The 26,775-nt window shown below is 33.9% G+C and overlaps 3 protein-coding genes across 4 annotated transcripts; all 3 read left to right on the top strand.

The window, feature by feature from the left end:
* Positions 1-1,024: 1,024 nt before the first annotated feature.
* On the top strand, positions 1,025-5,745 carry LOC149909050 (phosphatidylinositol 3-kinase regulatory subunit gamma-like). Its single transcript, XM_090120649.1, has 4 exons — positions 1,025-1,233; positions 2,158-2,856; positions 3,110-3,406; positions 4,192-5,745. The coding sequence occupies exons 1-4, from the start codon at positions 1,154-1,156 to the stop codon at positions 4,415-4,417; spliced, it is 1,302 nt and encodes a 433-aa protein (XP_089976775.1). The 5' UTR covers positions 1,025-1,153; the 3' UTR covers positions 4,418-5,745.
* Positions 5,746-9,769: 4,024 nt separating this feature from the next.
* Positions 9,770-12,084, top strand: LOC149909049 (serine/arginine-rich splicing factor 7-like). Of its 2 annotated transcripts, XR_016458662.1 has the most exons (5): positions 9,770-9,936; positions 10,039-10,220; positions 10,303-10,496; positions 10,663-10,895; positions 11,775-11,916. XR_016458662.1 is itself a non-coding variant. In XM_090120648.1 (4 exons), the coding sequence occupies exons 2-4, from the start codon at positions 10,044-10,046 to the stop codon at positions 11,932-11,934; spliced, it is 531 nt and encodes a 176-aa protein (XP_089976774.1). In that variant the 5' UTR covers positions 9,771-9,936; positions 10,039-10,043; the 3' UTR covers positions 11,935-12,084. The 2 variants fall into 2 exon arrangements, 1 of the variants encoding a protein (XP_089976774.1); XM_090120648.1 differs by lacking the exon at positions 10,663-10,895 and having other exon boundaries at positions 9,771-9,936; positions 11,775-12,084.
* A 3,061-nt stretch (positions 12,085-15,145) lies between these two features.
* On the top strand, positions 15,146-25,028 carry Cka (Connector of kinase to AP-1). The gene is made up of 9 exons (XM_090120663.1): positions 15,146-15,599; positions 16,119-16,367; positions 17,693-17,861; positions 18,117-18,299; positions 18,895-18,993; positions 20,848-21,038; positions 21,661-21,951; positions 23,042-23,308; positions 23,783-25,028. The coding sequence occupies exons 1-9, from the start codon at positions 15,381-15,383 to the stop codon at positions 24,155-24,157; spliced, it is 2,043 nt and encodes a 680-aa protein (XP_089976789.1). The 5' UTR covers positions 15,146-15,380; the 3' UTR covers positions 24,158-25,028.
* The last annotated feature ends 1,747 nt before the right edge of the window (positions 25,029-26,775 follow it).

Here is a 26,775-nt window from a genome sequence, read left to right as displayed (position 1 = left end):
GCTGTTATTGTCTTGTAATGTATGTTTTTCTACGAGTTGAACTACAAAAGTATGTTCTAGACCGCATATATAGGAAACCTCTTGTAATATGATTTTTTAAAGGCCGCTGCATACGTGACGGGAAAATACCTCGGACGGGACGTGAGCGGGACGGGCACGTGATTGCCTCGTTCACAACGGGAACGTGGAGCAAACGCATACGCACCGTGACGTGATTCTGATCTAACGTGCTAGTGTTGTGAACAACGAAAGATGGATTTTTCAATTCAAGAATTGGCTTTAATTGCTATTGCTCTAGATGACGAAGAAGCTACGACCGTCAAGAAAACATTAACATCTTTGTAATCTACATTCTGCAAATAAAGAAATTTGAATTTAAACTAAACAATACTGTTTTTGATTTATAAGCTTAAGATGTTTCATTTTTATATTTTTGGTAATAATGCCGCCATAAAACAAAAATATTATGCACTAAAATTATTTTGGCATTTTAAACATAAAATACGTAATTCAGAACACGATGAAGTGTCACAGGAATCATCATAGGTGAAAAGGACTAAGTATAGTTAGGAATACCTACCACAATATATTCATTAAATAACACTTACCGTTTTCACTGTATGACAATTTCACGGCAATTTTACGCCATAAATAATTTTTATACTTCGTATCTAAATATTGTGGGTTCGCTATACTATACAACGCTGGATATGAGCGAACACATTCGATTAGTTTTTCGTCGTCCATTTTCGATACTTGGAAGGCGTCACTACTAATCTCTCCGGCACGAACGGAGCGACTGTGCATACGTAGCGAAATCACGGACGGGACGGGGCACGTGCGGGACGGGACGTGCTAAACATCGTCGGCGACGATATTTTTCCCGTCCACGTTCCCGTCCCGTCGATGTTCCCGTGACATATGCGTATTTGGATACATTTTGTATGCAACGATGTTTCCAAAACTTCCCGTCACGTCCCGTCCGGGTAAAATCCCGTCACGTATGCAGCGGCCTTAAACACTGTAACCTCAATCGGGCGGAAGTAACAAATCCCGCTGGTATCAAAAGTTGTTCTTAGATTGAATCGACAATTTGACTATTAAATCATATTAACTACATAGTCTTCGTCAGCTTAATTTTTATGATATTAGAATGGTGGAAATAGGTGCTCCTCAACAGTCTGCTGAAGAAAGTTTAGAAAATGCCGAATGGTACTGGGGCGATATTACTCGGTAAGAACTTATAATAAATAAAATATTTTCACTCTCATATTTACCTCTTCTTGTGTATATTGTTATAAAATAAATTTATTTTAAAAATTAGTTTAATTGATTTGATATGATTAAAAATAATGTTTCATTCATTTTTGTATCCCTGGTTCCCGAAATATAAACGATAAGTTAGCTAAGTATGTATAATTTTTTGACTTAATTGTATAGTGTTGTGTAGTTAAGTAGTTAAAAAATTTAAAAAAAATTACCAAGATTTAGAATAAAAGTAAAAACTAATCAAGTTTGAAATTATGGAAACACAAAATTATTTGTCATTGATTTTATGAATGATTTTGATCAATGATTTTGATGAATCAATAATTAAATATTCTATCAATGAATCTGCTGCATTCAATGGAAATAAAATTTTCCGAAAAAAATGTTATAACACCAATTGCAATTGGATCTTTTTAAATCTCATTAAACTCTTTCTTCATTCTTCTCATTCTCACACTAAAATAACGAAATATTGCTTAAGAATTTAATATTTGGTACCTTTATCTATAAGCAAGAATTTTTAATTTCAATTTGTTACAAAAAACCTTTTATAACAAACAAAAATTGCTAAAAATTCAATTTAGTAAATCTTCATACAATATTTTAATATCAATAGTTTTAGTGATAAGATAAATGAATATTGTGACTTTTAAATGAAGTCAAGGAAATTAAGTTAATGAAGACTTATTGCATTATATTTGCTCCCATTTCACCATCCTAATTGTTAAACCAATATTGCATCATTTTAGTGTACCTCTAATTATTGCAAGAAAATAGACATGTATTGATCCTCATCTATTTATTTATTTATTACAATATGTTTCTCTTAGCCTATTTCTCTTTAAAATGCTCTTTAGTAAAAATAATATTTATATTTTATCTTTTCAGGGATGATGCCAATGAAAAATTAAGAGACACCTGTGATGGCACCTTCCTAGTTCGTAATGCATCAAATAAAGATGGTGGTTACACATTAACTGTACGAAAAGGAGGCACAAATAAACTAATAAAGATTTACAACCAAGATGGCCGCTATGGATTCTGTGAACCATATGAGTTCAACTCAGTTGTTGACCTAGTTAGGTTCTACAGAGAGTATTCATTGGCCCATTGCAATAGCAGCCTAGACATCAAGCTCACACATCCACTCTCAAGACTGCAGGACAATGACGGTGGTGAAAATATTAATGATGAAACCCTCGAACTGAACTATAAAGAAATACATAAGAAATTTGTCCTAAAGACAAGGGATTACAATGAGCGGTCAGAAAAATATTTGAGGCTTAGAGAAGAAGTTAAATTCAAGAGACAGACTTTAGATGCATTCAAAGAAACTGTTAAAGTATGTGAAGAACATTTAAAATTACAAGAAAAAATGCAGGCAGAAGCACAACCACATGAAAAAAATGACCTTATTGAAAATAATAGGCAGCTCATTTCGAGAGTAAATAGTTTAAAACAGGCTAGAGCTCAGCATCACAACATTTTGAGGGAGACTGTTGAATCTAATTTGCTTCTTGAAAGAGAAATAACTAAATTAAAGTCTGAAGTTATTAATCTGTATAAAATTAAAGACCGGTACAAAACGTAAGTAATTTTAAGATTTGTTCTAGGTACATTTATTTTATTATAAGACGAAGACTAATATATAACTAACAAAATTATTTTTTACTTATTTTATTTATGGCTCTGAATAAATGAACGATAACTTATTTTATATCATACTAGCTGCTCCGCGCGCTATCAAACAAACAAACAAACTCTTCAGCTTTATAATATTAGTATAGATTTAAAAAAAAATTACACATTTGACCAATTTTAATGTACCATATGTTATTAGATGGCTACAGCGAAGAGGAAAAACTGATGAATATTTGCAAGCATTAGAAGATGATAATATACACAAACTTGAAGAGTTATATGCTCATCGAGAGAGTGTTACATGGATGGTGGAGAACTGTACCCGTGATATGGCAACGAGGCTTCTAGAAGGAAAACCCCAGGGTACATTTTTAATAAGACCCAACTCTACAGGCCAATTAGCTTTATCTATTATTTGTAATAATATGGTATATCATTGTATAATATTCAAGACTGAACGAGGATATGGCTTTGCTGAACCTTATAATATTTACAAGTAAGTATTTTAAATAACTATTGCTGATAATATAAATACTTTATTAACTACTTTATTTAGCATAGTTGTATTAGAAATGTTATACTTATTAATTACCTGGTAGTCTTCTTGATACTTAATTGGAATCATGGACGTATAAAAAAAGACTGACGGTATATCGCCTAAACATTGAGTGAAGCCTAGTAATGGCGGCGAAACATCCATGTGTGTGTGCCATGTTGCCATGGCAACAGCTGTCCTGATGACAAATTTTTTTTCTATAAATTTTGCCGTAATAATTTTGTCATTAAAACATAAAAGAAATAACTTGCTTCCCTGTGGAATGTAATCCCTTGTGTTTTGTTATTTAAAATTGTACTGTTGCGACACCATTTAACCACGCAAGACGGCATTTTAAATATTTTTTGTGAAACAGTGATGCAGTTAATCAGTCGGTAGTTCACGACGTAATGGCGGCCGACTAGCTTACTATGGTGGCTTCACGTTGTTTGTTCGTAATACGGCGTCCGTCTTTTTTTAAACGTCCATGATTGGAATATAGATTCAGATTACAGATACATATTGCAGATAAATATGTGTGGAGGTAATTGCCCATGGCTGGCATAAGCTAATATTTGAAGTTAATGTGTTTGTTTCTGTGTTAATTATTATTTTATACAATAGGTATAATTATACCAAATTAATAAACAGTATGTATTATGAAACTGTGGATTCCTATGAAAATTAGTACATCAAATTTAAATATTTTACTCAAACTTTTAACCAATATAATTATTATTTTTCAGAACCTTAAATGAACTTGTCCTCCATTATGCTGTTAATTCCTTAGAAGAGCACAATGACCAATTAAGAACTGCGTTAAAATATCCAATCAATGCACATTTAGTGAAAAAACCTGACAAGAAAGTCCATGACACCCAAGAAACTCATCAGTATCATGAAAGTCACCAGGAGAGTCATTTACGCACACATCAGCATCGACAATGGGATCAGAGGCAAGCACTTCCATAAAAAACTTATTAATTCAATTAATAGAGGTTATTATTTATTTCATGTATTGTGATTATGATGTCATGATGACAATATTATGTACAAAGTGGTATTGAAAAGCAATCACTTTCATTCAATATCCAAGATTAATACATAATAATACTGCAGGCACTATTTTATTTATTTTGATGGTGATATAATATGTATTATTGTGATAATATTATGTGAACACTGAATATTTATAAAATTGTGAGATTCTCATCTTTGTAGGGTTTTTAATTAATATAATATTATAATGTAATGAAATTGAATTCGAATTGTGTTTATTGATTATTATTAATGTGAAAAATAAATAATTTGATAAAATTTTAAATAAGAATTGCCCACATAGATTATTTTTAGTTGCATGAATATTTGTGTATTTAATATATGTATATATATCTAGCAATGTACAAACTAAAGGTGTACAAAATGATAAAAATTAAGTATGTATAACAGAGCAAGGTCCTGTTTTTAAGAATGTAGTAGAACATCTTTTATATTAAAAGAAAAATTTGTGATGTATTTGTTTTGTTTTGTATTGATGTAATGGAAGTTAATATTTGATTATAAGGAATAGGTATGCTATGTAAAAGATATTCCTAGATGTAAAATTTTTAATCATGATTTCTGACTGATTCAGATGACTCCAAAGTTTTGAAAGTGCACAGCACTTTGAATAAGCTGATTGGCTCAGATTGGCCATGCCATAAACTGAAAATTCATGTGTCTCTAATTTGTGGAACTTTGTGTAAGGATTTATCATATTACACATCATGTCTACATATTTTTTATCAATGAAATATTAAGAGCACTTAATAAATTTTATCATTTTATAATGATTCACATGTTTGAAACATCTGGAATAAAATTATCAATATATTTTTAGATTATTATAATTTTCACTGTTATTAATTCTTTGTCAAAATCCTTATTGGTGTTCTTAAAGTATCATTTTGTCCATATTTCTTTATGTCAAAGCTTGTGCATAGTAGTATGTAATATATTTTATATTCACATAATTTAAAAAAGATTATTTAAGTGAGATTCTTGGAGTTATTTTTATAATTGCTATATATAAAGAAGTATTGATAGTTTTTGTATATATGGTAAATGATCAGAAATTGATTTCAATATGTAATATGATGTGGGTTGTTGCAGTTGCAAATAATTATATAGTGTGTAATAAATAATTGTGATCTCAAAAAGCATTAGTTACAACATTAAGATAAAATACAGTATAGAACATTATACTTTAATGATTGCCATTTTATAACTTCCTACAAGTGTTAATAAACATTTAAAATTTATTCTTTATTTCATTTTCTTCAACCAATAGCATTAGATACAACATTTAGAGTTAAGTGAAGTTTTAGCCTCCAATGCACATTATATACTACAACTTTATTGTTTTTTAAGCCCCTTACGGTAACTCGTAACAGATTTATTGGGCACTAAGTAAAAACAACATGTTGCAGAGTTACTGGCAACACTGTACGGTGTTGCAAGGCTGCAACTTTCTCGCATGATTTAACACATTGTTTTTTTTTTATTTTTTTCTTGTATAAAAAGATACAGTTAATTACATAGATGAGCCCCCGAAGAATTATTCTTCTCTGTATAATATTTAATTTGGAGAAAAAAAAACTTGTTGGCAGTGCGTGCGTGTGCACCGTAGATACAGTGTGTGCTTGAACCTAGGTTATGACGTATGACGTCGATGGCTTGAGCAGTGCATGAGCAGTGCAATACCTGGCGATACCTGTCACGTACGTGCGTACGCCAAAAGTTCATATTATTCGATGTTTTTCACATTTGAGCCGTTTTATTATTTGTGCGAATTTTGATGACCGGCATTCCCATTAACTCTTAAATCTTAATCATTTAGAATGTTATAATATACTAGATTTCCGCCCGCGGCTTCGCCCGCGTTTTCAAAGGAAAACCCGCATAGTTCCCGTTCCCGTGGGATTTCCGGGATAAAACCTATCCTATGTGTTAATCCAAGTTACCCTCTATATGTGTGCTAAATTTCATTGTAATCGGTTCAGTAGTTTTTACGTGAAAGAGTAACAAACATCCATACATCCATACAAACTTACGCCTTTATAATAGTATTAAGATATAGGCCCGTAGAGAATAGAGCATATTAATAATAATTATTATATCGCAAAGGCTGGCAATACATTCGCAATATCCCCAAAACCAAGAAGCATAGATCTAATACACTGGAGATTTCAGTATGAACATTAACTTGTAACAAGAAAATATGACCTTGAATGACGCCTGTATGTTTTTTTATCCCTTTCACACCTAACTTGGCAAGTGGAAGTCTGTCAGACAGCAACAGATCTCGATACATATCGGTCTAGTTTCGTATAATATCTCGCAGGAAGTTTAGCCCGCATGGCTTGTGCTTTTGTTTATATATAAATAATGAGTCAAGGACAAAGTCGTATAATTATAATCTCATGAAGAAACTGTAGAGTTAATAGGATTTATGAGATTATTATGTTTTTATTTTTTTATTGACCATTTTTCAGTCTTTCTCGCAATAAATTATTATGGTAAACACCAGCTTCATGGTGGTAAATGTTAAAAATACATATGTAATGACGATTCGAAAGTGCTACTAAATAATAGTCTTATTGAATAAATGAATGTTTGAGTTTGAGTCATGTCTCCTAGAAATCCAGTCTCAAACCCAAATTGACCTTTTAAAGTGAAACTTTTATTACATCGTCTCAAACTTTTTGGTCTGTGTAGCGCATGTCGCGTGTAAGGGCGTATTCAGAAAGAAAGCTTGAAACTTATAAGCGCTTATCGGCGCTTGTCATGTTCATATATATTTTCCTGCGCGGGTTACCAGCGCTGACATGCGTCGATAAGCGCTTATAAGCGCTTACAAGTTTCAAGCTTTCTTTCTGAATACGCCCTAAGACTCTTTCAGTAAATGCTGAAGTGGCGGGAACAGAGAGAATAAGACGCTTCAGTAGGAAACATCCAGCACCGCGGCCTTGAGCTGACGTACGTCGGGGATGGACCGTGAATAAAGCGTCTTATTTACGGTCCATCTTGACGTACGTCCCGCCAAGGTCATACACGATGCACGACGCAAAACGACAGTGAATAGCGTTGACGTACGTCAATAATTATTATTATTATCTTGCTGGATGTGCACGACCAACTTTTCATCCAGCAAGCACCCCCACCACCGCGAACGTCGTGCAGATGGACAGTGAATAGCGCGGACGTACAGCAGATTAGTGTTGCCAACAGAAATTAATGTAAATACTTGGAAACGTTGCCTATTGATATGATTTTTTTGTGATAACTTAGTGAGTACATGAGCAAGCAAGAAACGGTTATTTTTGATTTTTATGTACACAGGAAATCCCAATTATCATTACTTTTGGATCAACCTTGTACACATGGACAGTTTATATTCAGAAGTTATTATTTTAAAAGAACTCCAAGGCGAATTGTTGAATAACACAGATTTTATGCAAAAGTCCACTGCAGAAAAATGGCAATTTATTTAAAAAAAAATATCTTGACGAATTTGTTTGTTTAAAAAAAATGATTAGCTATATACTCTCTGTTCCCGCCACTTTAGCATTTACTGAAAGAGTCTTTTCGGTCATGAATGTGAAGTGGCGGGAAGAGAGAAACCGAGCTTCATTAAAAATTAATTAAAAATGAGCTCTTGAAATATATAAATTTAGATTTGGAATGTTTGGATTCATATAATTCATTTAAAAATAATGAAAAATTCTTAGTTACTGAAAAAAGTACAAAAAAAACATTTTTAAAAATATTTATTTACTCTTTATTTACCTCCTTTAAAATCAGATATACTCTATTTCTTCAAATAAAAGTTGGCAACCCTAGCCATGCTTGATGCGCGCACGATCGTCAAGCGTCTTATTCACGGTCAATCCCCGACGTACGTCGGCTCAAGGTCGCGGTGCTGGATGTATCCTACTGACGATCGTGCGCGCATCAAGCATGGCTAGGGTTGCCAACTTTTATTTGAAGAAATAGAGTATATCTGATTTTAAAGGAGGTAAATACAGAGTAAATAAATATTTTTAAAAATGTATTTTTTTTTTTTGTACTTTTTGCAGTAACTTAGAATTTTTCATTATTTTTAAATGAATTATATGAATCCAAACATTCCAAATCTAAATTTATATATTTCAAGAGCTCATTTTTAATTAATTTTTAATGAAGCTCGGTTTCTCTCTTCCCGACACTTCACATTCATGACCGAAAAGACTCTTTCAGTAAATGCTAAAGTGGCGGGAACAGAGAGTATATAGCTAATCATTTTTTTTTAAACAAACAAATTCGTCAAGATATTTTTTTAAAATAAATTGCCATTTTTCTGCAGTGGACTTTTGCATAAAATCTGTGTTATTCAACAATTCGCCTTGGAGTTCTTTTAAAATAATAACTTCTGAATATAAAATGTCCATGTGTACAAGGTTGATCCAAAAGTAATGATAATTGGGATTTCCTGTGTAAAGTAAAAGTAAAAGAATTTTTCATTATTTTTAAATGAATTATATGAATCCAAACATTCCAAATCTAAATTTATATATTTCAAGAGCTCATTTTTAATTAATTTTTAATGAAGCTCGGTTTCTCTCTTCCCGCCACTTCACATTCATGACCGAAAAGACTCTTTCAGTAAATGCTGAAGTGGCGGGAACAGAGAGTATAAAGCTAATCATTTTTTTTTAAACAAACAAATTCGTCAAGATATTTTTTTTAAATAAATTGCCATTTTTCTGCAGTGGACTTTTGCATAAAATCTGTGTTATTCAACAATTCGCCTTGGAGTTCTTTTAAAATAATAACTTCTGAATATAAACTGTCCATGTGTACAAGGTTGATCCAAAAGTAATGATAATTGGGATTTCCTGTGTACAAAAAAAATCATATCAATAGGCCACGTTTCCAAGTATTTACATTAATTTCTGTTGGCAACACTAATCTGCTGTACGTCCGCGCTATTCACTGTCCATCTGCACGACGTTCGCGGTGGTGGGGGTGCTTGCTGGATGAAAAGTTGGTCGTGCACATCCAGCAAGATAATAATAATAATTATTGACGTACGTCAACGCTATTCACTGTCGTTTTGCATCGTGCATCGTGTATGACCTTGGCTGGACGTACGTCAAGATGGACCGTAAATAAGACGCTTCAGTAGGATACATCCAGCACCGCGGCCTTGAGCCGACGTACGTCGGGGATTGACCGTGAATAAGACGCTTAAGACGCTTAAGACGCTTAATATATAGTAATCTGTTATCTGTGGTCAAGCGGCAAGCCCCAAAAGAGCGGCCATTTTGTTGATGTTGCAAGATCGATGTGACGTTTTTGTGATTTAACGCGTAATAATTCTATAAGTATATAATTTCTGATTCATACTTATTCATTTTATCATTAATTAATGATCACAAATGGTGAATAATTTGTAATTTGACAAAAATTAAGTAAGTAATACGAAGAATAACACAACTATGAGACAGCCTTAGCCTTTGATTGTGGTTTGACCATGGCATCCAGGTATTTTAATTAGGGTTTTTACATTTTAGGAACCATGTCACGGTACGGTGATTGTAAAATATACGTAGGAGATCTCGGGAACAATGCAAGCAAACCAGAGTTGGAAGATGCTTTCTCATACTACGGTCCATTAAGAAATGTTTGGGTGGCACGAAATCCGCCGGGCTTTGCTTTTGTCGAATTTGAAGATCCTCGTGATGCTGAAGATGCCGTAAGTTTTTGAGACTATAGAATATATACTGGTTCACATTCTCTGAGTAAGTATTTTAAAACAATGATTGTTTTACCTTTAGATACGCGGTTTAGATGGCAGGACTATATGTGGGCGGCGGGCACGCGTAGAGTTGTCAAATGGCGGTCGCGGCTATAGCGGTCGCGGTCCACCACCACGCTCACGTTTGCCTCCTCGTCCTTATGATGACCGCTGCTATGATTGTGGTGATCGTGGACACTATGCCAGGGACTGCAGCCGTCGCCGCAGGCGCAGGTGAATATAATTGTCGACATCAGAATGTTTGTGTAAATGTTTTTTTCTATATGGAATCTTTCAAGAAATGAAACATTACATGTACACATTTTTTATGCATAAAAAAAATAAAAGATTCCATCCCATTGCTTTGTATCCACATATACCAATGATAACTATGTTATAGGTTATCATTGGCCTGTGCGCCGAGATCAAACTCTTCAGTGTCTGCACTTCTTATTGTCTGCGCTACGTAGCTTTCACTTCGCTGCGTGTTCTGCGCTAATGTTGGCTACTACAGTTACTTCGCTCTGCGAACCTCGTACCAACCTACGTGCACGCTTCACTTGAGAACTACATTGAGCATAGTGTACTTACTGCGCGTCGCGTCACGACTTTTGTAATCACTGCGTGCACTCAGTGAGTTACACATTATTATCCTGCATCTGTCATCAGAGCAGATCAAATAGATAACCAAACAGATTTACAAATCTTTTTTTTTATAAACACTGAAGAGTAAATAAGATATATCAGTTAAGTAAATGGAGTTTGTAAGTTTATAGGTATAGATAGGCTGAAGAGTTGGTAAGAGTAATAGCACACGGTAGACAAAGAAGTCTTTTAGTAGCCATCAAACATTTACCTATTCATGTCCCTTGTTTTCAGTTTATCATAAAAAAAATTATAGATAACAATATTCAACATAAATACAAAATAAACAACAAAACCTTCAATCTGACTATTAACATAATACTCTTTAATAAAAATAAAATCATAACATATGTATTACAAAAATGAAACAGTTATATTTTATCCATACATAATATGGGGATAAAATATCTATACATATTTTATCTTCCCATAAATTATATAATTTATATATTTTCACATTTTTCGTTATTTGTTTTATTCCCTAATCTATATCATACATAGCGTAAATATCTATCGGAGTATAATATAATGCAAATTCGTAAGACAGGTGAGTAACGTAATAAACATCAAGAGGCTCTTAATTAAATAATTCGACGACGCGGTTGGCGCAGTGGTAAAGTAACTGCCTACTGAGCCGACGGTCCCGGGTTCGATCCCCGGTCAGAGCAAATATTTGTGTGATGAACTCAATTATTTGTTCTTGGGTCTGGGTGTTATTATCTATATATGTATTTATTAAAATATTATATTTATCGTCGCCTAGTACCCACAACACAAGCCTTAATTGAGCTTACTGTGGGACTAGGTCGATTTGTGTAATAATGTCCTATAATATTACTTATTTATTTATTGTGGTGAATGTTTCAGCCGGTCCAGGTCTCGTCGCCGCACTCGCTCGCGCTCCCCGAGGTCGGGCTCCCGCTCTCGCAGCCGCTCCCGCTCCCGCTCCCGCTCTCGCTCCAAGGGAAGGTCCATGTCACGATCGAGATCCCGCTCGCCATCCAAAGACTCGAAGAAATCCAATTAAAATCTAAGACACGAATGTAGATTACTACTTCTATGACATACATAATTTTAGTTTTGAGTGTTTTCTATACCTTCAGTTTAAGAATTATCATTCCTGTGTATTGTTTTTTAAGGTACAAAAGTAATGATCCAGAAATACATTGTAATTGAATGAGGCTGTTTTATTTATTCATCCTATAGCCCACTCATTATTATCATATTCAATTCATTGATAAATTAATTTATGGATGATTATGAGAAAAAAAATGAAATTAATTTGTAAAGGAGTAGCTAGTTAAAAGTCCTATGGATATGTATGGATACGACACAACTATAAAATAGGTAGGTCAATTAGGTAGGTAGATATCTACTATGGAATTCAAATCTTCATTGTACTGATACCCATTTTTTGTCTACAATATAAGTTTAGCGTGCTATTACATGGCGAAATTTAAAATTTGTTTTGATATTTTGAATTTGAGTAAAATCCTGATGTTCAAACAAACTGAACACGGACGTGATGAATTTAGAAGGGTATAGCTACATACCCATTTCATATCATAGTCATCAAAAATCTCAGATTATAATTATTATTGTCAAATTAATTAACTTACTAGATTTCCGCCCGCGGCTTCGCCCGCGTTTGCAAAGGAAAACCCGCATAGTTCCCGTTCCCGTGGGATTTCCGGGATAAAAACTATCCTATGTGTTAATCCAAGTTACCTTATATATGTGTGCTAAATTTCATTGTAATCGGTTCAGTAGTTTTTACGTGAAAGAGTAACAAACATCCATACAAACTTTCGCATTTATAATATTAGTAGGATTATGTCTACAATACACAGCTACAATACATGCCTCAGGGCCAGAGTTAAAACTAATTGTGTACCTATGTTTCCAACTTTTTTTTGCTTTAAGTAAAAAAAAATATATACAGTACAGTATTTTTGTCGTAACCAAACTATATTAATTCTTCGTTTACAAACGTACAAACGACTGATAACATGTAAAATGCCGAGAGTTTTGAAATTATTGTAATTATGCTGAGAATTTCCAATGATTATAATACAGGGTGGCCCGTTTATAGTGGTCCAAAAATTTTTTTCAGGTTGAGAGCATCATGAGTAATCATTTAAAACAAACTTTAGTTAAGCGAAAACTTATGGTTTAGAAATTATGATTTTTTTTATAAATAATCCGGAGTTTCAATATTTTTGTCACAAAACCACTCTGTTATGAAAACTACTAGACCGAATTGAATGAAATTTGGTATAGGTATAGCGCAATAACCTACCTATCGCACTATAGGCTCATCTTGTGTAAATAATTACCTAGACGACATTTTTTTATTTTAACTTTTTCTGTAGTTTTTTGAATAATTTCTCGGCAAAATATGGATTTTTCGAAAAAATCCTGTGAAAAAAAAATGTACCACCAAGATTTTGCTGGTACTGCTAAAAACTACCTTAACATAGGGTTATTCTTGACACAAAAAATCATAGTTGTCCTTCGATTGTAACATCTTCAAAAACAATATCTGACACATGGAAATCGAAAAATTACGAAATAATTTAATTTTAATCATTTGGAACGGCAACGGGAATTTTTGATTAAAGAACCATTTATTGCCATAAAAGTCATTACAAATCAGTATTCACATGGGTATAAAACTTATAATGAATGAAATAAAATTTTAACCTGCCAGCCAAGATAACTTAACTTTATTCTAATGTCAATTTATTGAGTTTTTTTTGTTGTTTAGTTTTTATGATTAAATCTTAATTAATGGTTTGGAGAATTAATAAAAACACCATAAATATTAATTAACATATTGTTTATTTTTTACAAAAGGTTTTTGAAATGCCGTCCGCCTTAACTAAACATAATCTGCATTTGCGTAAGAAATTTCTTCGCAGCCTTTTAAATGGCTGCCGGCTTTCTTTAATGGCTGTTATTGCCACTTGAATGTATGCCTATAAATAACCATAAATTCATTATACATAGGTACATTTGTATACCAATTTATGGTATTATACCATTTTTGTTTTAACTTTTATCGCTCTTCTGTTGTAATCCTGTATGTGTGTGCAATAAAGAATTTTTCATTCATTCATTCATTCATTTATTACCATAGGTTCATACCTAAAAATTCAAGTGGATATAAGTTATAACAGCCATTAACCCATTGACCACCGTAAGCCCCGATCGGGCCACGACACAATAGATTTTCTATTGTGTCTGTGATTCCGGGGAAAGCCGGCAGCCATTTAATAGGCTGCGAAGAAATTTCTTACGCAGATGCAGATTATGTTTAGCGAAAGGCGGACGGCATTTTGAAAACCTTATGTAAAAAATAAACAATATGTTATTTAATATTTATTTTGTTTTAACCTTTTATTAAGATTTAAACATAAAAACTAAACAACAAAAAAAACTCAATAAATTGACATTAGAATAAAGTTAAGTTATCTTGGCTGGCAGGTTAAAATTTTATTTCATTCATTATAAGTTTTAAAGCCATGTGAATACTGATTTGTAACATGACTTTTATGGCAATAAATGGGTCTTTAATCAAAAATTGGCCGTTCCAAATGATTAAAATTAAATTATGGTAAATTTCGTAATTTTTCGATTTCCATGTGTTCAGTGTTAGATGTTGTTTTTGAAGATGTTACAATCGAAGGACAACTATGATTTTTTGTGTCAAGAATAACCCTATGTTAAGGTAGTTTTTAGCAGTACCAGCAAAATCTTGGTGGTACATTTTTTTTTCACAGGATTTTTTCGAAAAATCCATATTTTGCCGAGAAATTCAAAAAACTACAGAAAAAGTTAAAATAAAAAAATGTAGTCTAATTATTTAGATAAGATGAGCCTATGGTGCGATAGGTAGGTTATTGCGCTATACCTATACCAAATTTCATGCAATTCGGTCCAGTAGTTTTCATAACAGAGTGGTTTTGTGACAAAAATATTGAAACTCCGGATTATTTATAAAAAAAAATCATAATTTCTAAACCATAAGTTTTCGCTTAACTAAAGTTTGTTTTAAATGATTACTCATGATGCTCTCAACCTGAAAAAAATTTTTGGACCACTATAAACGGGCCACCCTGTATACATATAATACGAGCAAAAGACTACCTCATAGATAATGTTATAGGTAATCTGTTCGTTATTAATATTTTTATTTATCATCTGGATTTACTATTCGAAGAAAAACGGCAACACTGAATGGAAAAAAAATAAAAGGCAATGTTCGGTGGACGGACGTCGTTTCGACTTTTGTATTCCGTCATGCAATAATTTTTGTCATTCATGAATTCATTGGTGAAAAGATATTTAGGTGGAGTCACCGTAGCAAACGTTAGATTATAAATAAAAATGTTGTTCTAGTATTCGATTTCGCGTAGTTTATAATAAAGCACTTGATAGGTCTGTGACAAGTACGGTAATGGTGGCCATGTCATGAAAATCCCCACAGCCATGGATGATAGCTCCGTTTCTCATCACAACGGAGGGCAAGTGGGATCTGAAATAGGAGTTAGTGTAAATAATAAACAAAATGAAGAATCTAGTCAAAGTGTCCAGTATTCGATACCGGGCATTTTGCATTTTATCCAACATGAATGGGCGAGATTCGAACTCGAAAGATCACAATGGGAGGTGGATAGAGCTGAGTTTGAGGTATTATTTTTACACACTTCATATTGATTTTTCACCTGTGAATCTGTACTGATGTTAAATTTAACTATTCTAGACAATTTTTCTAATGCTTGTTTTGTATGAATCTTATTAACAATATGTTTTTACTGAAATTACTTTCAATATTTTGATGTTACAAACTTCATGTCAATTTTGAATGCTGTTTTAACAGAGTAATTTCAAATAAAAATATTTCTGAAACCTGTCTATTATCAATGTCTAATTTGTCTGAATATGAATCTCTAGCAAAATATGTACTGTATGTGTAAAATTTACACAGTGTAAATAACACCACATAATTCTTATAATAAAATAAAATTACATATGAATAAAGATTATGAAAATGTCAAGTAACAGAATTGTAACATAAAATAAATTAAAAATGATTTAATTATTATCACTACTATATAGATTTTTAAATTGTTAATCTTTTTGCAGTATATTATTAAATATTCATTTAAGCTAACAATATCAAACAATTAATTTTAATTTTTATAACAGGCACGGATTGCCTTCCTTCAAGGTGAAAGGAAGGGCCAAGAAAATTTAAAAAATGATCTAGTGAGGCGGATCAAAATGCTTGAATATGCATTAAAACAGGAAAGAGCAAAGTTTCATAAACTGAAGTATGGTGTGGAACTGCAACAGGGTGATATGCGCCCGCCACCAGATGAGCCACCTGTAGAACCAGAGCCAGCAGAGAGAACACAGTGGAAGCAGGGTCGCCAACTTATCAAACAATACCTGCAGGTTTGTTAATTGCTTATACAGTAGCACCTCGTTAAGTCGAACCTCGATAAGTCAAAAACCTCCAAATCTCGAAAAAATGTCTTGTTCCCCTTCCCTTCAAACCCGAAAACCTCCGTTACTTGAAATATGGACCCCCTCTGTTAGTCGAAATTATCACCGAGTCCCTCCAAGCCATTTTGGTACATATTTTCACTCTATAACTCGAAAAATTAAATTTGACCTCTGTATCTCGAACATAGCAACGTTTTATTTTACAACCTTTATAACTTGATCATTTGGAATTTATTACCTCTATTGTTCGAACAAAAATAAGTTACCTACCGACTTTAACAACTTGCCGACAGTGCAAGTACACTATTGTTTCTTAGAAAACATTTTAGGAGTATACGATACCTAATAAATTTATGACTCACGTAAACACGTGTTTGCATTAAGTATCTGATGACGAAATTATCGATTCAGTAGCTCAGAAAACCGATACTAATGATTAAGATGACTCTTTATGTCGAATCAAAATCCGCCTAAGTCGAAATCCTCCATAAGTTGAAAACTCTATTACTCGAATTTTTTAGCGTCTCCCTTGATATTCGACTTATAGAGGTGCTACTGTATTTGTACAACTTGCTATAGAATATCAGAGTTCTTTCAGTGAAATATACAATACAAATAAATTATACATAATAATGATAACATTTGAAATCCTGGCAAGGCTGGTTTGGTTACTTGTTGTGTAAAGTACTTAAAAAAAAACACCAGTATTAAAATTTTGAGACTCCTATGAAAAGAAATCTACCCAACTTTTTGCATTGTGTTAATTCCTTAACACTTATTGAATAATAAATTGGGACATTATTTGTTATTGTAAGTTATTTTGGGTACAACTATCTAGGAATTTATTTTTAGAAATTACTTAGAATGAACCCCTAATCTATTGATTCTGAATCAATTGGATTAGCTTTAGGGTAAGGTGGTATAATTTATTTATTAGGTGACCTTGAGACTTTTAGCTAGATATAGCGCCATGTACTGAACATGCATTCTGTTTTAAGCGAAATTTGGTAATATACCAACCTAGCTACCCTAAAACATAGTTTATAGGGATATCAAAAGAATTGTATTTGTGCTTTTAAGCACACTAACAGTAATATTATTCAATTATTCATGTAAATAAAACGATATTTAAATTGTAGGTAGTAGCAGCTATAAGAACACAGTTCTTATGCTTTTCTTATGCTTCATCACTACAACCATTGATAAAGAATAGAGTATAATAATAAATATCTGGCAAATTTTTATGTTTATTTTTTTTTTCTTTTGGCCATCAGGAAGTAGGTTATACAGATACAATACTGGATATTCGTTCTAATCGAGTGCGAACATTATTGGGTGTGAATAATGAGGAACAGGCTGAGGAATCCAATTATAGGAATTGTGATAAGCATCATTATTCCACAAACACAGCTGTTGGCCGTAAAATGATGATGTATGACTATGGTATGTATTGTTTACATGTAATGTGTACACACATTATATTTGCATTTAAATTAATTTTTTCTTATTAGTATCACAAGTTGCATTCATATTTTTTTACAAGAAACAATGCAATCAAATTAGGGAAAGATATACTATCTCTCTAATTTTGGGCCAATGTATCTCACATATCTCATATCTCATTTTTGATGATAAATTTAGCCCCATTAATAAAATATGAAGCCAACTTTTGCATACAATTTAATTGGTTCTTGTTAGGTGGTAAAGAGCAACAACGCAAGGGTGCTGTTTCAAGTGGCGGAGGTTACAATGAGGAAGGGCTGTCAGTGCAAGAAAATGCAGTTTTTGCTAACTTTGAATTCCTCGCTAATCAGGAGATGGATATGGACGAAATTGAAGATTTAAATGCCAAACAAATGCACCACACTGCAAATAAACAAGGTTTGTATGTGTGTAATGGTGTTGTTGTTGTGTTCTTTACAAATATAACTTGTTCTATGTAAAGTTTATATTATGTACATTTATGTATTACTTTTATAATATTAATTAGCTTTACGGTCAAGTGAACTTGAATTGTGATTGGTTTCGGTAAGTATGGAGTGCTGTCCTAACTTCTTGTACTCTTAATAGCTTGATTGTTGAATTATTTTAGGTTTTAGACATTTGAATAGTAATACCAAGTAATATGTCACGACTCACGATAATATATTATAAAGATGCATATGTCGTTATTATGGTGCATTTACACATTATACTATATCGGGGCAATTAGTGAGGTTTATAACAAACACGTAGTCGTAAACAGTGCACTCGCTTTTGGCGTTGAGATTCGCGTATTTGTATTAATAGCGTTTTTGCGAATGTAATCAAAGGCGACAAATGCATGAATAGTCGTTCGCAACGACGCTCATATACAAATTTATTGTCGAGTGACGAGACGAATGGCGAACACAAATGTGTAAATGCACCATTAAGGTGTGTCATATATTTATTTATATAATTTCTGATGTTTAATATTTATTTACTTTTTCAAAAGGTGAAGAAGTAGACCATGAAGCAGAAGAAGTGCTTAATGAGCTGAATTTGCTCACCGAAACCGAGGCTGATGGTGGTGGCCAGGGCGATGAATATGTCGGTATGTAAAGCATTCTTTCTGTTTGTTGTGTTCATTTCATTTTCATTTCATTCATATCCAGAGAGTGAAAGTTGATGCAAATGATATAGTATAACTGATCACTCACCCGTTAAAGCTATTAATGTTACTTTTGTTTGTATAAATTATGTTTTTATAATGGGTTTCCCTTGTTTATACATTGCTTTTAATAATTCTGTGCTTTCCGTATACTATTTCGAATATTTAATAAGTTAAAATAAGCCCTTAATCTTGCTTATTTTAGAGCCGATTTTTCAATGCTTGGATAAAACTTATCCGTCCAATAAAGTATTACACGATAATATTAAAATGTCACGTAAACTGTCAAATACGGGCAATTAGAATACGTTTTTAAAATGCTAGTTTTATACATTATTCGACGAATAAGTTATAACCAAGGATTGAAAAATCAGCCCTTAAATGAATACAATATAGTATAACTATTATAATATAGTTTCTTATTTTTTACAGTAAAGTCATATACATATTCTATATTATGCAAGTACTGTGAGATTACATTTTATCATCATGTGTTGGGCCTCTTTTCTTTATAGCTACAATGGGTGATAATTTATGACCTTGTTAATTAATGCTACTTTATTAACGCTACAGACTACACCATAAATTAACTGTCCAATCAAATTTCACTATACTAAACCAAAACTATTTTTTGACAGAGTTTTTCCTACTTTATTTTCCATATAGGTCTCTCAGATTTTACTTGGACACGTGCCCAATTTATTTTACGTATAATTTATATAAGCGTTTCTTTAAACTATAAATGAGGAAATTATAAAGATAGACATAATCAAAGTCATCAGTTATGGTTTAACCTATTATGGTTTATGTACATAATATTAATAATTATATCATGTTTGTAGATATTAGTTAACATAATATAACAGTGCTAAAATATAATGGGCGCTCTAAAGAATGGGCAGCGTTGGGCGAATATAGGCAATGACGATAGTGTTGATGGCCTAATTGTCTATGATCGGCCGTCATTGTAAATGTTTATTCATAATCGCCGTATTGGCGGCATACATAGTCAAAAATTTTATAGTCTCATTTATAGCAGTCTTGAAAACAATTTCTTTAGAGTGATTCAAGAGAAAGGTTGTTTTAAAATAACATACTTCATGTATACGAGTATATTAAATATCGGTATTTCACCATAATTTCAGTAATATTGTCCTGATTGTCACTGTCCCGGTCTTTATTGCTTGGAAGAAATTGCAGTTAAGCCATAAAAGCGCCTTTTACATCAAATTTGTAAAATTTGTATGTAACAATGATAATAAAGAAATAAATAACTAAGCAATCCAACAATAAATAAAAATAAAGAATAAATAAATAAATCTTTATTTTATCCATAAGATACAGTAGTAGTTACAATTACAATTTAAGTACAATATCAGAACAGTTTAGCTACTAATCAAGATAATATAATTTAATAAAGTTAATTTAAGTACCTAGTGTAGGTTTCTATATGGACCTCGTACGGGTAAAAGCCTCCCCCAAAGAATGCCACTTGTCCCAATAATAGTATGAACACATTAACTGACATTACCTACATTTTCTAAAAACCCATGACATTTACCTATTTCAATTTTAAATATGGACCATTCAATAATATTTTTAGCCTTTTGTTTTGTGCTTGGTATAAACAATAATATAATAATAATGTTATATGTAAATGTGTAATCGGTTTAATAATTAATAATCTGTGTAAAACATTTTTTAAAAATTGTACGCCACATGGCAGATCACAGCGGATCACCTAATGTAATAGCTAATAACCCATAATAAAAAAACATATCCATTGGATGATTCCAGTGAAGTTCCCAAGCGGCACAGCCAGCAGCGGGCCGGCTGGCGAGGCGGACGAGAAGCCGCTCGCGCTGGGCGAGCTCGCACAGCTCACGGTCAGCAACGAGCCGGAGGGGTACGACGTGGCCGGCGCCAGCAAGGAGTCGTTCCGCAAGACGTGGAACCCCAAGTACACGCTGCGGTCACATTTTGACGGGGTGAGTGTGTGTTGGTACGACTTATAAGATAGTTTTTATTTCAGATACCAGGAGGACATTTTTCTGGACATAGATAAAGTATATGTACAAAAAATATAGCTTTTGGAAACAATAACTTATGGGAGGTTCACCGCTTAGTCTTAAGGCGCCAGTTTTTCTGACTTTTTGTAATCTTATGCATATGGTAAGAACAATTTATAACTTCTATCTTGGGTCCCATGAGAAACCCGTGTTTTTTAAATAGTCTACAATGCCAAATTGATCATATTATTCACAAAAGTAAAAACTTACTTCTCTCTTTATTACTTTATATATTTTTTGAACATGTATTCTGTTACTAGTACATTTTTGAACACAGCTGCCATATGAATATAATTTATCAAATAATCAAACTAGATAAATAATTTGCAAAAAATTTGGTTGTTTGTATGGTAGGTTTACGATCGAGATGTTTACGTGATAACGTCTTATCGGTGGCAGCGCTCGAGATGAGACGGGAGATCGGTCCGTCTCTCTCTCGTTATACCTGTGATCGCGCTCGTGAGGTTTTGGTGTGACACAAGTTTCTGAACATGTCACCCGACTAAAACGATTTTAAAAACGTTATCACGTTAAAACCCAGGTCCGCGCCGTTGCCTTTCATCCCACCGAGGCGGCGTTAGTCACAGCGTCCGAAGACCACACCCTCAAGCTGTGGAACCTGCAGCGGACGGTAACGGCGAAGAAGTCCGCCGGTTTGGACGTGGAGCCGCTGTACACGTTCCGGGCGCACTCCGCGCCGGTACTGTGCCTCGCCATGGGAGCCCCGCGCTCGGAGGAGTGCTTCTCCGCGGGCATTGATGGCACCATCCGTGTGTGGAATCTACCCTCGCTCACTGCGGATCCTTATGATCCGTATGACTCTGCTGTGCAGGTTTGTTTCGTAATAATTGTAATTGTAAGTTGTAAATGTAATTTTAATAATCTAAATATATCTCGTGTCACAATGTTTGTCCTCAATGGACTCCTAAACCATTTAACCGATTATAAGTAATAAAATTCGCACACCATGTGCGGTTAGATCCAACTTGAGAGATAGAATAGTTTAAACATGTAGGTACCACGGGCGAAGCCGGGACGGACCACTAGTTTATTAATAAATAAATAAATAAATAGTAAATACTATTCTATGATAATTTTGTAAGATGTAATTGTAAACAAAGAGTAATTAAACGATTAGTGTGAATGTTAATGTCATTAAGATGTTTATGGAATTAAAATTGCAGTCAGCAATAAATCGTCGTTAATTGCGATAAATTGATAATTACATGTAATGAATGATGATACCAAGCATGTTTTATATATATTATTCATCAAGTTTTACGACAGTGTTTCTCATTTAGCACTGATCTTGATATATTTTTTTGAGTAATAACTCAATAAAAAATATTGAATTTTAATTGGTACTATTGATAACTTTTTATGAATTAACACGTAATATCTCAAGTGGTTTTAACATAAGTTAAGTTTTAAGTAACGTAAACATTGTAAATTTTTATGGCTTAGCAGAGTAATTTAATAATTAATTAATTTATGACATTCTATAAATATATGATTGATAGGAAAATATTATAAATAATTTTGCATAGGTATATTTGTAAACGAAAAATGTTTCTTGCTTAGTATTTCATAGAAACTACCTTATTATTTCCCTATTTTTCTTAATTTTTTAATGGAAGAAAGAAGAAATTCATTAAATAAATTAACCTCTCACTTCAAAACTCGATTGCATTGAAGTTTACTTAAAAAGTTCAATGTAATATTGCCTCTATTCTATTACTATATATACTATTCGATCTTTAACATTAACACTGTTATTATACACGCGAGCCCTGTGCTGTGTGACTACACATAAGCGTTTCGATCTGAATTGTTCATATTCATTATCCTCCTAGGTCTACATGCTGTGAAATCACATAGACCCTATTCAATCTGTAACATGAACACTGTAACTTTGCACGCAGGGCCCCGTGCTGCGCGAGCACACGGACGCGGTGTGGTCGCTGTCGTGGTCGCACGGGCGGCTGCTGTCCGCGTCGGCGGACGGCACGGCGCGGCTGTGGGCGCCGCGCGCGCCGCGCCCGCTGCTGTGCACGCTGCGCGACGACGTGGCGCCCGCGCCGCTCGCCCCGCCCACGCCCGCTGCGGCCGACTTCGCGGACGCGGCCACGCGCGCCGCCGTCGTCTACAATGATGGGTCGCTGCTGCTCTACGATTTGGAGACTGCGCAGGTGCGTCATGTCTGTCTATTGTAATTGGGAATGTGGTAACTTGGCATAGGATTTTTAAAACGTGCCATATGGATATTGTATGTAATGGGAGACTGTGCAGGTGCGTGCTAGGATTTTGTAATGCTGATTTTGGGAATGTGTTAACTTGACATCGAATTTTTAAATGTGTCATATGCATTTTTAAATTGGTAATTAGTCGATGGTTAGCTGCTAGCAGGACAATGTGAATACAATTTTGAAACAGGTACATTCAATTTTCAATGAATTAGTTATAAGTAATTTTTAATTGGAAAATTAACCTTTAACATTTCTCGACAAAATGAGGTATGAATGTGAAGACACACAGTGACATTTTTTTAGGATTTATCATCTTTTTATAACATTTTTCATTTCACTTCTGAATGACGCGTGAAATAAACAACTATAAGCATGTACAGAAAGGGGAGGTTGACGTGATGGTGTGTTGCGTTGCAGGCGGTGCTGCGCGTGTCGTGCGCGAGCCCGGCGCAGCGCGTGCGCGCGCACCCCACGCTGCCCGTGCTGGTGACGGCGCACGAGGACCGGCACATCCGCTTCTGGGACGCGGCGTCGGGCCGCTGCGCCCACGCGATGGTGGCGCACCTGGACGCCGTCACCGGCCTCGCGCTCGACCCCAACGGCCTGTTCCTGCTGTCCGGCTCGCACGACTGCTCCGTGCGCCTGTGGAACCTCGACACCAAGACGTGCGTGCAGGAGATCACCGCGCACCGCAAGAAGTTCGACGAGGGCATCCTCGACGTCGCCTTCCACCCGATGCGGCCCTACATCGCGAGCGCCGGCGCCGACGGGCTCGCCAAGGTGTTCGTGTGAGCGCCGCGTCTAGTCGCCCCGAGACCCGTGTAATCCTTACGTTTCATGAAGGCGCACTCGAATATGTACTTTCTTAAATTTATGTGTATCGTTCAGTGTTACGATTCTACCGAAACGCGGAAGCTCCCCCTTTCAGTTCCGACCGTACGTCTGTAGGATGAATTCGTGGAACGTATATGATGCGACAGTAGAGGGGCGGCGTTCGTGAAATGCGACGATTGTACGTTTCGTTTTTAACGTATTTAAAAATATTGTAACGTAACGTTCCGGGCGCGCTTCGACGCTCGTCACGAGCGCGCAGTGGACACTCATCTATGTATAGACATTTGGAATCTATTATAATATATTTTTAGACTTTCAGTATGTGGATTTTAGGTTTTTATCGCGACTTTTTCACCGATTTTACTATACGCAGTGAGTTCAAGATATTGTTCGTTTCTATGCATCTGTAAGCGTGACCTTTGTAATAAACATTATGAGGATATCGAAGATGTTTCTTTGATACGTTCGTGTCACGTATCTGTACAGTTAGATTTTATGCAGTATTTGATATTTTGCAGATAACGTTCGAAGTGATTACATTAGCTAGTATATATTTTATTTAAATCGTTTCGATTTATATAGACGACTTACGTTTTGTCTTATGTACTGAATCTTGCTCTCATAATATCTCGTGCAATGAGGAGCGGTCGAACAAAAATGGAATGGCTAGGAGTACTGTATTGGAAGTAAAATAAGTAATGTTTGTTCATAACGAATACTGCAATGTAGAATATATATTATAAAACATTACATAATTATTCCTTTATTTTCCTCGAATTCATATGTACACATACATCCAAATTGATAGTAAAAAGCAACATAACCGAACTACGCGTTGTTTTTTTATATTTCTTTTCACTATCCTTTGATCCTTGTGTTATGATACCTTAGATTAAAACTTATTAATAAATGTGATTAAAGATCTTTTTCTAAAAAAAGATTAATTACTCTCTTTAGAAATTTTAAGTCGCATCCTTCTTTTGGCAAAGCGAAGCATGCGACGAGAAAAATACGGTCATAGCAGAGACATGAATCATGATGCCAAATTGATTGTAGCCAATTCTTTGAATATGTTCTTCATACGTAATATTATATAAATTTTGTTTTTATTTTTCATATAGAATACAAAATATAAATTTATTAAAAACATCGTTTTACTTTTTTGAGAAATTTTCTCGTTCAGTTTGAAGTATTTTAAAATAACATTAAGAGATAATGTCTAATTTAAGCTAATTACATTATCAGTTGATTTCATAAGACTTAACATATAATAGTAGATGATTCCTGTTTGGGTTTTTTAAATAGTTGACAGTAGCCACCATAACTGGTTAAATGAAGCTGAAAAGAAAATATGTTCTGTATGAAAATATTGACATTTCAAATATTCAATTACGGTTGTTTGCGAACAAAACATACAAACAATTTTATTACGCTTTCATATGGCAAGCTTATGTCATTAATAAAATTTCATTGTTGTTGAGATTACCTTTTCTTGTGTTATTGAACATGATTGGTAAGTTAATTTACTTATATTTTCATTCTTAAAAGTAGTGCAAACAAAACGATTATTTTTTTGGTATGTTTGAACTGATATGACCATTTCTAAGAACTTTCTAAAAACATACCTAGTCAAGGTCTTAAGAAGATCAAAAGCATAATATAACAAGTTACAATTATTTGTATTAGTTTGGAAGCAATACATATACCTATTTCAAAATGAGATGTAGGTAATCAAAAGACATAATATTATCATTATTTTAATCTCTTAAAATTCTTTATGAGTTATCTGTTATTAAAAATTAAATATCGTTTCAAATGAGGCATTTTGGTGAGGCTTAATCATTCAGAAAATCATTACAATAATTTGTCTAATTTCTGAAATTTTATTATTATAGCATTCAAATGCTTTACAAATGAAAATTAAAAAAGAATGAAAAAGTCGAAAAGACTAGCAGAAATTCGATTGCTAAGTCGATCACTGGTGGTCGAGAAGCTAGGCGTTACCATGGAACGGCAAAAAGATGCGGGTTCGAATCCCGTCTCGAGATCGAATTTTATCTGCTATTTTAAAAATTTGATGTAAATAATATTATAGGAATGGGTATATTCGTGTACGTGCTGATGTGGATCGCGCAGAAGTTAGCAGAGCTGCCGAATCCCCCGCCTCCAGAAGAATTACCCATGTATGCTGATAGACATTTGCCGCCAATACATAAACCTATATTGCAAGGATAAAGTCCAACGTTTATGCTACTCATAGATATAGTTTGTTAAAGTGTAGGTAAGTACCTCTATACTAATATAAGATACATTTATGTAATTCTGTTGCTTTCTGTTTTTGGAATAAATAAACTAGCGGCAAGCAGTTGTAGATGAGTGAAAGAATATCGTTAGATCTGCAATAACTACATACCTATATGCCAAATTTCATCAAAATACAATTTTTATTAAAAAAATCTCCTGAACTAGTTTTAGTATATCTAATATTTTAAAATTTTCAACCTATATCCATATTGCTTGGATATTGCTAGTCACCACAATTCTGATCACTACTCTGAAAAATAACAAGGCAACGA

This window comes from Colias eurytheme, chromosome 4, assembly GCF_061535395.1.
Source record: "Colias eurytheme isolate Ceu_HAF_F1 chromosome 4, ilColEury1 Martin Lab GWU primary, whole genome shotgun sequence".
Classification (NCBI taxonomy): domain Eukaryota; kingdom Metazoa; phylum Arthropoda; class Insecta; order Lepidoptera; family Pieridae; genus Colias; species Colias eurytheme.
This window is presented reverse-complemented; position numbering and strand designations above follow the sequence as displayed.